We start from the raw sequence: 14696 nt of genomic DNA on the forward strand, positions 1-14696 counted from the left end.
TTTGAAGGGCCACTGATGCACCCATGTAAGCCCTCCTGCTTGACAGTTCTTTGGATTATACAGGTGTGTGCACTCATTGAAGGATAGTGAATGTGCACTTAGTTATTTTTGCTGTTGTTGTTGTTGTTGTCCAAGCCACTGGCTTAGTTGGCCAGTCAAATGTACCATTTCTTGATGTGTCTTTTTCACTTTTTTGAGCTATATTTAAATTTTTCCTGTATCACCTGTTTTCTTATGTAAATGGACTCTAACTGTACAGTTTTGATTTGATTCAGGACAAGTATTTTGGCAAAAATACCTCATATATGGTCCTGTGTGCTTCACAATGAATTATATCAGAAAGCATAAAAAATTAGTTGCTTATCTTTTTGAGATGCTAACATTGATCAGTGGATTCAGGTTGTAATCGCTTCATTTTTCTTTTGTAAAATGTTTCAATAATTTTTCATGTTATATCACTGATAATCAAATCTTGACTCAATTATTAAATCTAAATTCTCTTTTGCTATTAGTAAATCATCGTTAATTAATAAAAACAAATTTTGGGACAAATAATTCAATGTTTTTAATTTATTTTTCAAATTTATTTTTTAAATCAACATAGAAAATTGTATTTACTGTGTACAACATGATGGTTTTATATATATGTGTATATATATATACACACATATATATATAGTGGAGTACTTAATTCCAGCTAGTAACTAATGCATTACTATTCATTTGGATCATTTTTATGGTGAAAACACTTCATATGTACTTTTTAGCATTTTTCAAGAAGAAAATAATTATCATCAGCTATAACCATCCTGATGCACAATGATATCTTGAATTTATTCCTCCTATAACTATAAATATTTTAACAACATACTTATAGACAGCATGAGTTGATAATTTCAAAAGCTAGCTGTAAGGATGAAATTAAATATTAGTATTTACTTTTAAAAGTTTACATGCTGTATTCAATTATCATTTTATTTTAAAGTTTATTTCCCCATCTCTTACAACACAAACACACAACTTACCAATGAATATGTCTATGAAAAATGACATAATATAGAATATAATTGTTAATCTACAGAAAGTAAAAAATACTGAACATGATATAATTCTTAATTATCATCATTATTTTTAGAGGAAGAAAGTGTCCAAAGGTAAAATGAAGAAGTCAGGGAGATCGTTATGGAGTCATTAAGATTTAAGTAAAGTGTGCATTTTGACTAGACAAGTTGTATCATAATAAAGTAAACCAAAATGCTTCATAAGTAAAACAAGATAAAATTATTTTTAGTATATAATTTATTTGAAACCCAGTAATAATGATTTCTATCTCTTATTTCTTATTGCAAAATAATTTAGGCATTTTTTTCTTTTGTATGTCTGTCTTAAATTTGGAATATATCCAATGTACTAATACAAATTAGAAAGAATTTACAAATATTTATTTTAAACTCAGATGAGTTTTTAAAATTTTAATTTGTTATGGAATCATTCTCATTTATACTAATGAGCATCAAATGATTACTATGAGCATTAGAATCACAAAATAGTCAAATAAAATGAATGTGGGCCGTTATAATTTTAGACTTACTTTTGCACACTGGCAATCTATGTTTAATTTTATACCATATTATGGCCTATAAATTTATACTAGAAGTAAATGCATAAGAGAATATATACAAAGTCTTGAAAAAAATCAAATATACACGCTTCCAAAAATGACCTCAGGTATTAATAAAAAGAAATACATTAACAGAAGTAGGTACAGTATGATACTATTTTTATTTCCTTGTAATGAGTCATTAATCAAACTGACAGTATAAACTTTTAATGACCAAAGGAGAAACATGACAGAACTCCCAAACATCATCATTACAAGTAAACTGTTGGCTCCCTGGATTTTATAAAATTCATTTCGTATTTTTAAATTCACATAAATCCTTGCTCCCTCACTGTTGCTATTAGTATTTTTGCATCAGAAAGTCAATTCGGGGAGGAGGTGAATAAAGAAAGAAAGTAACTTCACCTTGGAAAATTTAATGCCCACAAAGATTTTCCTATCACATAATCTGATCTGTCATTGGAAGATTTAATCTCGCATTTTCCAACACTTGGAACAATTATTATCTTCCTCCTCTTCTTCACCTTTTTCCTCACCACCATCATCATCATTGTTTTCTTGACTATCATTGTGCATTTGTTAAAAATCACACAACAAAAATAAAATGAAAATGTAAAAAAAAAATTCTATATAGGATATCAGAATCCCAACTGTTGAACTAAATTAAAATTGAACCCGGTTTAATGTTTTCACTTCAAAATGTTATTTTTCCTTATTATAAGTGGAATTTATATGTATTTGAAAAAAATGTTTAGAGAATGGTCTTACAATTATAAGTGGAATTTTTATGTATTTGAAAAAAATGTTTAGAGAATGGTCTTACAAAGAAAATACAAATAACACTTATACTGACAATTCCAGGGGAAACTAATGGTAATACTTATGTATACTTTACAACAAAGTAGGCAAAATAAATGGATAAAAATACAGGAATGTTTACAGTGTTGTATATACATAAATTATACAAACATCATCTTTCAAAATTGGGATCATTTTAGTTATTTTCTTTCAGTCTTTTGCATTTAGAAATAAATATCAAATATTTTGATGAATCAACTAATATCTTTTGAAAATATAATTCATACTAATTATATACCATTTTATTTAAAAACGAAGTATGATTAATGTAGCTATTTCCCCAAAGTTGGAAACTGTTCACATTTTTTAATATTATGAGTAATGCTGTGATAAAGTTTTTTCCCTTGTAAATCCTGGGTAAATCACTGACTATTACTTGGGAATGAATTTTTTAAAAGGAAACTCTGGATATTGACCCTATTGTTACCTTTTCTCTACAATGTGGAACTTGACTTATCTTTCGATACTCTGTAGTAGAAGGCAGCTGTCTCCCTACAACCTCACTAACTGTAAGTGATATAATTTTTATGATAACACTTTAATAAAAATAAAGAAAAATACATGGGATGTACATTTCTGAAAGAAAAAAATCACAAAAATAAAAATGGCATAGATTAAAAGGTAGTAATACTAATTATTGGAAAATGAGTAAAATAAAGAAGATGCAGTATTTAAAACAACTGTCTCTCAGAAATGTTCCTGTCCTGAAACCTACAAGGATGTTAATTAACATGATTTAAGGGGAATTAAGAATGCAGATAAATCAACATTACTAATCACCTGACTTTAAAATAGGGAAATTTCTCTGTATTATCTGAGTCTAATGCAATCCAAAGATCTTTATATGTGAAAGAGAAAGGCGAAGCAGAGTCAGAATAAAGTGATATGAGAAATATTTGATTTGCGATCTATAGTCACCCTTGAGAATGGAAGAATGAATCTATGAACCATACATAGAATGTGAGTGGTTTCTAGAAGCTGGAAATGAAAGGGAAACAGATAATACCTTTGAACCTTCAGAAAGAAACTCATTGCTGCTGACTCCTTCTTTTTAGCCAGTGAGACCCAACCTTCAGAACTATACAAGATAATAAATTTGTGTTGATTTATAATATTGAGATTGTAGCAATTTGTTATAGCATCCATGGGAAGCTGCAAGAAAAATAAACGTACTAAGGCAGTATTAAAATTTATATTATAGACAAAATGTTCCATACAAATTCCCTTCACAGCATTCTCTTATGACCTGTTTAATTTCTGTGGCATTGGTGGTAATGTTTCTTCTTTTATTCTTACCATTATTTGAGTCTTCTCTTTTTCTTAAGGCTAAGGCTAATTTTGTGTATCTTACTTAAAACACCTCAGTTTTCTTTAGTTTTTATATTAAAAAAATTATTCTATTTTATTTCTCTAATGTTTATTATTTTCTTCCTTCTATGATCTTTGGTATTATTTTGTTTTTCTTTTGCTAGTTCTTAGAGTTAGATTTTTTTTGAGATCTCCTTTTTTTAATGTAGACATTTGTTTGTAAGAATGCCTCCCTTTGGTACCACTTTTACTGCATCCTATAAGTTTCAGTATGTTGCTTGTTCATTTGACTTGAAGTGCTTTATAAGTTCCCTTTTGATTTCTTGTTGAATTCAGTGAATGTTAAAGGGTATATTGCTTCGTAAATTTTCCAGTTTTACTTCGCCTATTAGTTTCATTCCAGAAAAGACATTTGATGGAATTTCAGTGTTGTTATATATATATTTTTTAACTCTATATTTTGGTATATTATGGAAATATTCCATGTAAACTTGAGAAATATGTTTATTCAATTGCTGTTTAATGAACTACTTCAGGCAAACCTCTCAGGTTCCTCCCCTCTGGGAGCTTTTCTGTCCTCTTGATAAATCCTGCTTTCAAACTAATCCATATATGTCTGTTAAGTGTAGTTGGTTCATATGCTGTTCAAGTTTTCTGTTTCTATGTTGACCTACCGTCCAGAGGTTCTATACATTATTGAAAGAGTACTGAAGTGTCTTACTATTTTATTGTATTACTCTGTGTTTCTCCCTTTATTTCTGTCAATGTTTGCTTTACACATTTATGTGCTGTGTTAGATACATGTATGTCAATAATTGGTACATTTTCCTAGTGGATGAATATTTTATTTTTTTTATATAATGTCCTGTGTCTCTGTGACAATGACATTGTTATCATTTTATAATGTCCTCCTTTGGCTCTGTGACAGTTCTTTTCTTGTCTGTCTTGTGTGTAATTACCTTTGTTATTGTTTGGCTACTGTTTGCATGGAATATTTCTTTTTCTGTCCCTTGATTTTCAACCACTGTATGTTCATAAATCTAAACTGAATTTCTTGTAGATGACATATAATTGGGTCTTGTTTCATTTATTTATTTTTCTTATTCAATCACTTGGTCTTCTTTTAATTGAAAACTTTAATTCATTTACATTTAAAGTAATTATTTGATAAAGATGAATTTATTATTGTGATTTTGTTAATTCTTTTCTATTAGTCATGTAGTGTTTTGTCAATCTTTATTCCCTTCTATCTTCCTTTGTGTTTTGTGATTTTGTATAAGTGTACATAACTTTTATTGCCTTCTGTTAGCTGATAACTTAAGTTTGATGGAAAACAGAAACACTATAGTCACACACAGAATCTTTGAATCCCACCCCACACTTAATTTTATTGTTCCTACAATATACATCTATTCATATTACTTATCTTTTTAATATTTTTAATATATTTTAATATTTTTGCCTTTTGATTTTTGTGCTAGAATGAAAGTCATGATTATTATAGTAATCATTTCACTATGTATATTAAAATATCATGTTGTACTCCTTAAATATATATAAGTATTTTTGTGAATAAAAAGTCATTTATGCATCATTATTGCAGTAACACAGAATTTGTATTTTCCTATATACTTACCTTTATCATGTTTCATACTTTCTTATGCTATATTGTTACTGTTTAGTGTTCTATTATGTCAACTTGAATAACTCTTGTTTAGCTTTGCTTGTAAAGTGGATCAACTGGTGATGAACTCTCTCAGCTTTCGTTTATTGGAAATAGTCTCTCTCTTCTTGTTATTGAAGGCTATGTATAGTGTTCTTGATTGGCACAGCTTTTTTTTCTTTCAGAAATTTTAATATATCATCCCACTCCCTTCAGATTTCTGCTGAAAAATTCACTGTCAGTTTCATGGACATTCCCTTAAATGTGAAAAGTATCTTTTCCTGATTTCTTTGTCTTTGACTTTTTACAATTTGACTATAATGTGTCTCAATGCAAATTTCTTTGAGTTCATCTTTTTTGGGAAGTTTTGGGCTTCATGAATCTGAATGTCTACTTCTTTCCTAGTTTGGAAACAGGAAGTGTTCAGTCATTATGTATTTAAATAGCATTCTGGTCCCCTCTCTCTCTAGTCTCCTCTGAGACATCCTTAATGCATTTATCGATCTCCTTGAAGATGTCTTATCCATTTCTTAAGTTTACACTGACTCTTTTTTGTCTTTCTGTTCCTCTGACTGATTTCCAATCATATTGTTTTCAAGTATGGTAAGTCCCCTATACACAAATGAGTTCCATTCCAATAGCTTGTCCAATTTGTAAGTCCAACAAAGTTAACCCAGGTATCCAACTAACACAATCAGCTATAGAGTACTGTACTGTAATAGGTTTACATAATTTTCACACAAATAATACATAAAAACAAACACAAAAAATCATTTCAATCTTTCATTACAGTATTTTGAAAAGTTCAGTGGTACAGTGCAGTATAAAAGCTAGCATACAGGAGCAGAATGTACATCAGACATATGAACTAACTTATGTGATTTGACATGTAAATGAATGTTTGCATCTTTGAAAGCTTGCAACTTAAATATTTGCAGGTAGGGGACTGACTATACACTAGGCCTTTCTTTTGTTTTATGTAGCCTGCTGTTGAAGCTCTCCAAATTTTTTAATGTGCTTACTGTGTTCCTCAGTTTCATGATTTCTATTTTGGTACTTTAAAAAATATTTTCTATCTCTGTTGCAATTCTAACTTTATGTATTGTTATCTTGACCTCAGTAAGCATATTTATTACAGGTTATTTTGCATTCTATGCCAGGCAAATCGTATAGGCATGTTTCACTAGCATAGGTTTCAGGACTTATCTTAATACTTTCTTTCGAATATCTTTGTCTCCTTCTACATTTAAAAAATTTTATGTGCTGATGCTTGCACATTAAACACAGCATGATCTGTCTCAATCTTTTCAGAATGACCATGTACAGAAACCATCCACCATCAGCAAGACTAGAAAATCTGGTCCTTCTACAAACTCTTTCTCACTCCACGGAGAAGCAAGCAGCAGTGATTTTTGTCAACTTTTTCTGTGTTGACCCAGGTGGGGAGCTGTTGAGTCAACCCCAGTTCAAACTACCATTTTTCTTCTCCTCTAGGTGGCTAGATTTTACCATATCCAACAGAGATCCAAGAATAGCAAATCATGTACTAGATCTTTGTGTAGTCCAGAGAAGTTAGGGTGCTGGGCATATGATCTATTCTTTCACTCTCTAGAAGAAACCTGAGAGTAGGAATATTTTGTATGCTTGCTTTGGTACTGAGTAGAGAGGGGGAATCCATGATGTCTACTAGCCCAACCTTCCATGTCTGTTCTTCCCTCAGAATTCTAGACTGTGCTAGAGCAGTCAGAAGTCAGAACAGCTAGTTAAATACAAGCTCTTTGGAGAACCCTGAATAAAGTTGCTTATTCGAAGCACCATCAACTCTTTCCTTACTCAGGGGAAAGCTGAGAACTGGGATTTTTTTGTCTGTTCTCTCTTTCTCAGTGCTAAGAAGTATTGCAGTCTATGATGTTTACCAGTTCAAGCCCTTTCTTCATTTTCCCATGTGTTTAGACTGTGCTGGCCCCATTGGAGATCTAAAACTGGTCAAATGGGTGTTAGTTCTTTGGGAAACCATGGAGAAACTGGGGTGCTGAATGCAAAGATCAACTCTTTTTATCCTTGTGGGGAGTTAAGGGATGGGATTTCTCATACGCTTATTCTTTGCTTAGAAAGGGGAGGATCTATGGCATCTACAACCTAAGCCACCATCTCCATTCTTCCTAGACAGTTAGGCTGTGGCAGACCAATGGAAGCTCCAAGACTGACAAAACAGAAGCCAGTCTTGTAGAAAGCCCTCCCCTTAGAAAATTTGAAGCACTGGATACAAACCAACCTCTTCCAACCACTTGATAAAGCTGAGAGCTAAGCGTTCTCTTCCTGATTTTATGGTGGTGTACTAGGGATAGAGACTTCACTGAGAGGGTATTTTGAATCTATCAACTCTGGGGATTCTGAATGTGCATTTTCCTATGGTGCAACAATCCTTCATTTGGCTTCAAAATTTCTCACAAAAAGAATCTGTCTACAAATTGTTGAATGCGTGTATTTATGGGGGGCCGAAGGGAGCAGAACTTCCTACTCTGCCATATCACTGATATCTCTCTTGATAACTTTTTAAATTTTATGTTTCAGGAGACAGTTATCTTTTTAGATATTTAGAGCAAACATTCTGAAATGCTTTTTGTGGACTGAATTCCAAAAAAAGTTTAATTTTGATAGCTCTTTGAATGTTATCCTAATCAGTTCCACTCTTTTGATTCAGAAGGGGTTCCAGCTTAATCTTGCTGTTGCCATCTGGGGTAGAGGGCTCTTCTTGGCACACTTATGTTGCTGGACCGTTTTCAGGCCTGGAGATGGGAGGGACAGTGAGCTTAGGTTTTCCTACGTCATTTCGTAGAGGGCTAAGATATATCTGGTATTATGAATGATAACTCTGTGGGTACTTCAGGCTCCATTCTCTTCCACAATGGTGAAGCAGGGTTGAGTTAGCCAGCTAGGACATCACTGCTGTCTCTAAAGGCAGATTAGTTAACTAGTTACCCAGTTATTGAATGATGGTTAGATTGGTCGTCCAGTGCGGTGATGCTGTGAATATGTGTGGAATTGATAGCACAGTAGTGCATTGAGTGTAGAGCACATTTTGGGTGAGCCTGCCAACTCTGAAATGGCCACTATAGATGCATCAGCATACATGCATCCTGATTTAAAAACAAAACAAAACATTGGGGTACCTCACTGGGTCTTTGTTGAGCTTTTCCATTTTCAGTCATTTGACCAGAAAGTGAAATCTTGTCTTCAGGGTTTGGTTTGTTTGTTTGTGACCATGCCTGCCGGAAGTCTGGGGTTAAATACCTGTCTAGCACCCAGTTTGGAATATAGTTTAGAGATAAGAAGAAAACTCAGATAACTCAGCCTACTGTCGTTCCTCAAGTCCAGAGGTCACTAGTCATTATTTTTCTTTATTTTTCTTTTCAGCTTTCAGGGTCTTTTTGTTGTCCATTGACTTGTTTCAGGTGTTAAGCTGTATTTGGAAGAAAACACAGGAAAACTGAGTCTATACCAATTTGTTCTACCACACAAATTGGCCACAGATACTGAAAAATATTCTTCTTTAAAAATGTAATCAAAGCCAGGCTCAGTGGCTCAGCCTATAATCCCACGCCTTGGGAGGCTGAGGTGAGTGGATTGCCTGAGCCCGCAAGTTCGAGACCCACCTGGGCAACTTGGTAAGACCTCATCTCTAAAATTAAAAATCAGCTGGGTATGGTAGCACGCACCTGTAGTTCCAGCTACTTGGAAGGCTGAGGCGGAAGGATCGCCGGAGCCCAGCAGGTTGAGGCTGCTGTGGCTGGGAGCTGCCACTGCACTCTAGTCTGGGTGACAGAGTAAGACTCCAACTCAAAAAAAAATTAATTAATTAAAAAAATAAAAATGTAATCAAGTGTAAACACATTTTGAGCAACACATATATCACTCCCAAAACAATAACCATCAAGTTGACCATGATTTATTATGTTAATAATTAATCCAAGCATTATTTGAGAAGCTAGTAGTTATGAATGACACCAATGATGCTCAAGAGTATTTTCCAACCAGACAAGGCTGGTGAGAAGATGAAGTTAGGGAAGAAAAAGGAAATTAGATAAATATTGTGCCATAGGGAGGTATATGGTAAGTACCATGACAACTTTAAAAATAGTATGAGAGTGCTTTTTAAAAATGTCTCTTAGATAATATTACCAGATAATTTAACATCTGAAGTTGAAAAGAAAAGTTATTAATGTTTATGACAATTCAACATATGTGAATTGGGGTTACCTCAGCAATGTAAGATATATGATAAGCTTATCTTTATAATTTTTTTGTCTTAGTTATTTATTGTTGAACTAATTGCTAATATTCATATATTTAGAGAACAGTACTATAAATCTATCTTCCTATCATCCACATTCAGTAACAACCAATATGGTCAATTTTGGTTTCTTGTACACTCCCTGCTCCTTTCTTCCCTATCAATATTTAAGAGCAAATTCCAGGCAGCTTCTTGAGTCATTACTTGATTAAAGCACTTAACCACTTTTATCTTATGCTGTTCTCTTTCTCCCTACCCCTACTGCATCCTCTCATAACCACATTCATCCACATGCTGCTTTTCATTTTACTTGTAGGGCTGCAGCTCTGATGGTTCAACTCTGCCAGAAGATGGATTTTTAATGACTAGCATCACACACTGACCAGTGCAGAAAAAGCAGACTTGCTGTGACTCTAGACCTGACTTCGCCTCTGAACCAGTGTTTCCATAACTGTGGCTTTATAATCACATGATGTTGAAGCCCTGCTGAACATGGAGCTCTTGCTCCTGCTATACTGGCTTGGGGTGTTCCTGTCTTGTTCTGGACACATCCAGGCTGAACACCCCCAATATCACACCACGCCAGAGGTGGTGATACCCAAGAGAGTAACTGGCACTGCCAGAGGCATGGAACCTCGAGGCTGGATATCCTACAGTCTCTACTTTGGAGGCCAGAGACACATTGTCCACATAAAAGCCAAGAAGCTTTTGTTGTCCAAACACCTACCAGTGTTTACCTACACAGACCAGGGGGCTCTCCTTGAGGATCAGCCTTTTGTCCGGAATGACTGCTACTACCATGGTTATGTGGAAGGGGACCCAGAATCCTTGGTTTCTCTTAGTACCTGTTTTGGGGGCCTTCAAGGAATATTACAGATAGATGACTTTGCTTATGAAATAAAGCCCATGGTGTTTTCTACCACATTTGAACATCTAGTCTACAAAATGGACAGCGAAGAGACACAATTTCCAACCATGAGATCTGGATTTGTGCAAAATGAGCTAGCAGGGCAGATGGAATTTGAAGAAATGGATGATTTAACTCTGAAGCAAAGTTCTCCTGAGGGCTGGTGGATCCATTTTAGGCGTATTGAAATTGTAGTTGTGATAGATAAATATCTATACATTCGCTATGGAAGAAATGAATCAAAGTTACTGGACGATCTATATGTTATTGTAAATATAGTAGATTCCATTATTGATGTAATTGGTGTTAACGTGTTATTATTTGGTATGGAGATCTGGACGAATAGAAACCCAATTGTAGTAGACGACGTCAGGAAATCTTCACGCCTATTTTGCGAGTGGAAGTTGGAAAACATTGTTCCTCGGATACAACACGATACTTCGCATCTCTTCATAAATCGAGGATTAAGAGGTTTAAGTGGCTTAGCTATATCTAGAAGCATATGCCAAGCACAAAGGAGTTGTGCAGTTGTAACCTTCATGAACAAAACTCTGGGCATTAGTGCAATTGCGGTGGCTCATCATCTAGGTCATAATATGGGCATGAACCACGATTATTATACATGCAACTGTGCACAACGTAAGTGCATAATGCATGAAGATAACCCACCAACAACAAGATTTAGCAATTGTAGTCATGCTTTTTTTTGGCAGTATACTGTTGAGAAGACAACGTGTTTGTTCGAAAATATATACACGGTGGACATTTTTAACCGGACACGCTGTGGCAATGGTGTTGTTGAAGAAAAAGAGGAGTGTGACTGTGGACCTTTAAAGAATTGTGCAAAAGATCCTTGTTGTATGCCAAATTGCACCCTGGTTGATGGAGCTACTTGTGCTCATGGACTTTGCTGCAAAAACTGCAAGTTTTTACCATCAGGAGTATTGTGTAGAAAGGAAATCAATAAATGTGATCTTCCAGAGTGGTGCAATGGAACTTCCCATAAGTGCCCAGATGATGTGTATGTGGAAGATGGAATTCCCTGTAATATCAGTGCCTATTGCTATGAAAAGAGATGTAATGACCGCAATGAACATTGCAGGCAGATTTTTGGCAGAGGGGCAAAGACTGCAAATCAGACTTGCTACAAAAAAATAAATACCCTAGGTGAACGTATAGGTCACTGTGGTATCAAAGGTGCTACATACATAAAATGCAATATCTCAGATGTCCAGTGTGGAAGAATTCAGTGTAAGAATGTAAAAGAAATTCCCTATCTGAGTGATCATACTACTGTGCATTGGGCTCACTTCAATGATGTCACATGCTGGGGTACTGATTACCATTATGGAATGAAAGGACCTGATATAGGTGAAGTGAAAGATGGCACAGAGTGTGGTACAGATCATATCTGCATCCAGAAGCACTGTGTCCATATAGCTATCTTGGATAGTAATTGTTCACCTGCATTTTGTAACAAGAGAGGCATCTGCAACAATAAGCATCACTGCCATTGCAACTATCGGTGGGACCCTCCCAACTGCCTGTTAGAAGGCTATGGAGGTAGTGTTGACAGTGGCCCACCCCCTAGGAGAAAGCAAAGAAATAAATTTTGCTACCTGTGTTTATTGTTGCCTTTTGCTTTGTTTGTTTTATGCTGTTGCCTGTGTAGGCTTTGTAAGAAAAAAAAACCTATACCCAATCAGCAAAATGTCCAGACTCCATCTGCAAAAGGAAAGGAAAAAAATCAAAGTCAACCTGGCAGATTGCCTGCCAAGCGTCAAAGTCAACCTGGCGGATTGCCTTCCAAGAGTCAAAGTCAACTTGGCGGATTGCCTTCCCAGAGTCAGCGTGGGAAACCAAAGCAATCCGTACCAATTTCAAAAACTGTATCTCAAAAAAGTATTCATTAAAAAAACTAATTTCTCGTGTGTTTCTACGTACCCTTCATTATTTTACATAATTTGAAGATTGATTTTTCCTAAAATTGATTGCTTCATGTTTCTTGGAAAAAGGCGAGGCACACACTGTGTATCAGTTTTTAAGTTTCTGCCCTTCAGCTCCCAAGCCCTTTCCCCTTTTGTACTATGCCTTACAGAAACCATATTTCCGCTTTACAAAAACCACATTTCAGCTCCCAAGCGCTTTCCCCTTTTGTACTATGCCTTACAGAAACCATATTACAGCTCTGCAGTAGGGAGAATGAGTAGTGAGTTAGAAATCTGGGGGGATATATTTTCTTCCTGTTGATAACAATGTTTCCCTTATAATAATAATATAATAAATGTTTATTTATTTACTTATTTATTTCTCTCATTCTGTCTCCTTATGTTTTTTTTAATTGGAGTCTCAAGCTATTGCCTAAGCTGGACTTCAGTGGCTCACTGCAGTCTCGACCTCCTTGGCTCCAGAGATCCTCCTGTCTCAGCCTCCCGAGTAACTGTGATTATAGGCACATGCCAATACATTCAGATAAATTTTTTTTGGTAGAGACAAGATCTTACCATGTTGCCTGGGTTGATCTCGAACTCCTGACCTCAAGCAATCTTCCTGCCTTGGCCTCCCAAAGCTCTGGGATTATAGGTATGAGACACCATACCCAGCCTATACTCTTACATTTTTTAAAATTCACTTCAGACTCACCTCATTGTCTGCCTCAGGCATATCAGTACAGCTATCTAGTGTGTGAACCTCAGAGTTATGAATTCCTGCTCTTTGGGCTCTCAACTTAGCCATACTTTCTGTTAGAGTTCTGGGTCCCAGATCCATGGAGCCATTTCTACAGTGTTCTAGGTTCAAATAGCCCCAGTTTCTTCCATTTGCTCCTCAGCTTCATGAATGAAATCACTTTCATATAACTAGTACTTTATACTTAGTAACCAATTAGTAATATTGTTACTGATGGGCTTATGAGGGTCCTTGATTTTGCAGCAAAAAATAATTTAAAAGCCAGTTAAAAATAGCAAAACAATAGCAGGGTTATTGAAAATGAACATGACAGGATAGTACACACTTTAGGAGAAGTATGAGCACAAGAAAGTGTTGCTCAGGGGTCACTGGTTTCTATGAGTTAAAATAATAAAGAACTGGAATATTCTACTAAAGAGGTGAATTTTCCTGGGAAATGAGTGGGCAATTCCTGGAACTGAGGAGTCGTCCATTTTTAAACCATGTATGAGTTTTTCTTTTCTTTTTTTTTTTTTGAGTTGGAGTCTCACTCAGTCACCCAGACTGGAGTGCAGTGGCCACTCCCAGTGACCGCAGCCTCGACCTGCTGAACTCCGGTGACCCTTCCACCTCAGCCTTCCAAGTAGCTAGAACTACAGGCATGCGCTACCACGCCCGGCTAATTTTTTGATTTTTATTGTAGAGATGAAGTCTCACTAAGTTGCCCAGGCAGGTCTCGAACCCGCGGGCTCAGGCAATCCACTCACCTCAGCCTCCCAAAGCGCTGGGATTATAGGCTGAGCCACCGAGCTTGGCTAAATTTTTCTGTCATGATGTCAGGTGCATGATAGGAGTGGGTGGTTTCCCTAGGGTAATTTTATGCTAACTAAATTATATTGAAGGTATAATATACTGTTTTGTTCAAGTTTGGACTTGTGGCAGTTATGTAGGTATGTGTTAGCACCCTCAGAGAGAGGCCGGCTGTCTACTTTGAGCTCCCATCAGTATGGCATTTGCATTACTTTGTTTGGTTCAACAACTGTTTTTACCAAATTATTTATATTTAATTCTCTGTCTCCAAAATTACTGATGTGGTTTCTCAACTTCTGACTGAATCCTGAGTATTATAGTACTGATTTTGGGATAATGGAGAAAGCATAAGTGAGGAGGCTTCATACATTTTATTTTATTTTGTTAATTTACTTTAGTTTTTCCTTACCATTGCCCTTCACCATCTTTGGAAAGTTACTTAAATTTATAAACAGTTTACTTCAAAATAGAGTGGGATGATAATAACAGTTATTTCTCAACTTCTGTGTTACTTTGGTTATAAAATGAGGTTGAAAAGGTGCTTATAGCTTTAAGTAGACTGTGCTAC

The 14696-nt window shown here is 35.3% G+C and overlaps 1 protein-coding gene across 1 annotated transcript; it reads left to right on the forward strand.

Annotated features, from left to right (window-relative positions):
- The first annotated feature begins 10236 nt into the window (after positions 1–10236).
- ADAM29 (ADAM metallopeptidase domain 29) lies at positions 10237–12564 on the forward strand. The gene has a single exon (XM_008048927.1). It carries the CDS (start codon positions 10237–10239, stop codon positions 12562–12564), a length of 2328 nt encoding a protein of 775 aa, XP_008047118.1.
- The last annotated feature ends 2132 nt before the right edge of the window (positions 12565–14696 follow it).

Source organism: Carlito syrichta, unplaced genomic scaffold (genome assembly GCF_000164805.1).
Source record: "Carlito syrichta isolate Samal-C Ts95f unplaced genomic scaffold, Tarsius_syrichta-2.0.1 Scaffold129541, whole genome shotgun sequence".
Lineage (NCBI taxonomy): Eukaryota > Metazoa > Chordata > Mammalia > Primates > Tarsiidae > Carlito > Carlito syrichta.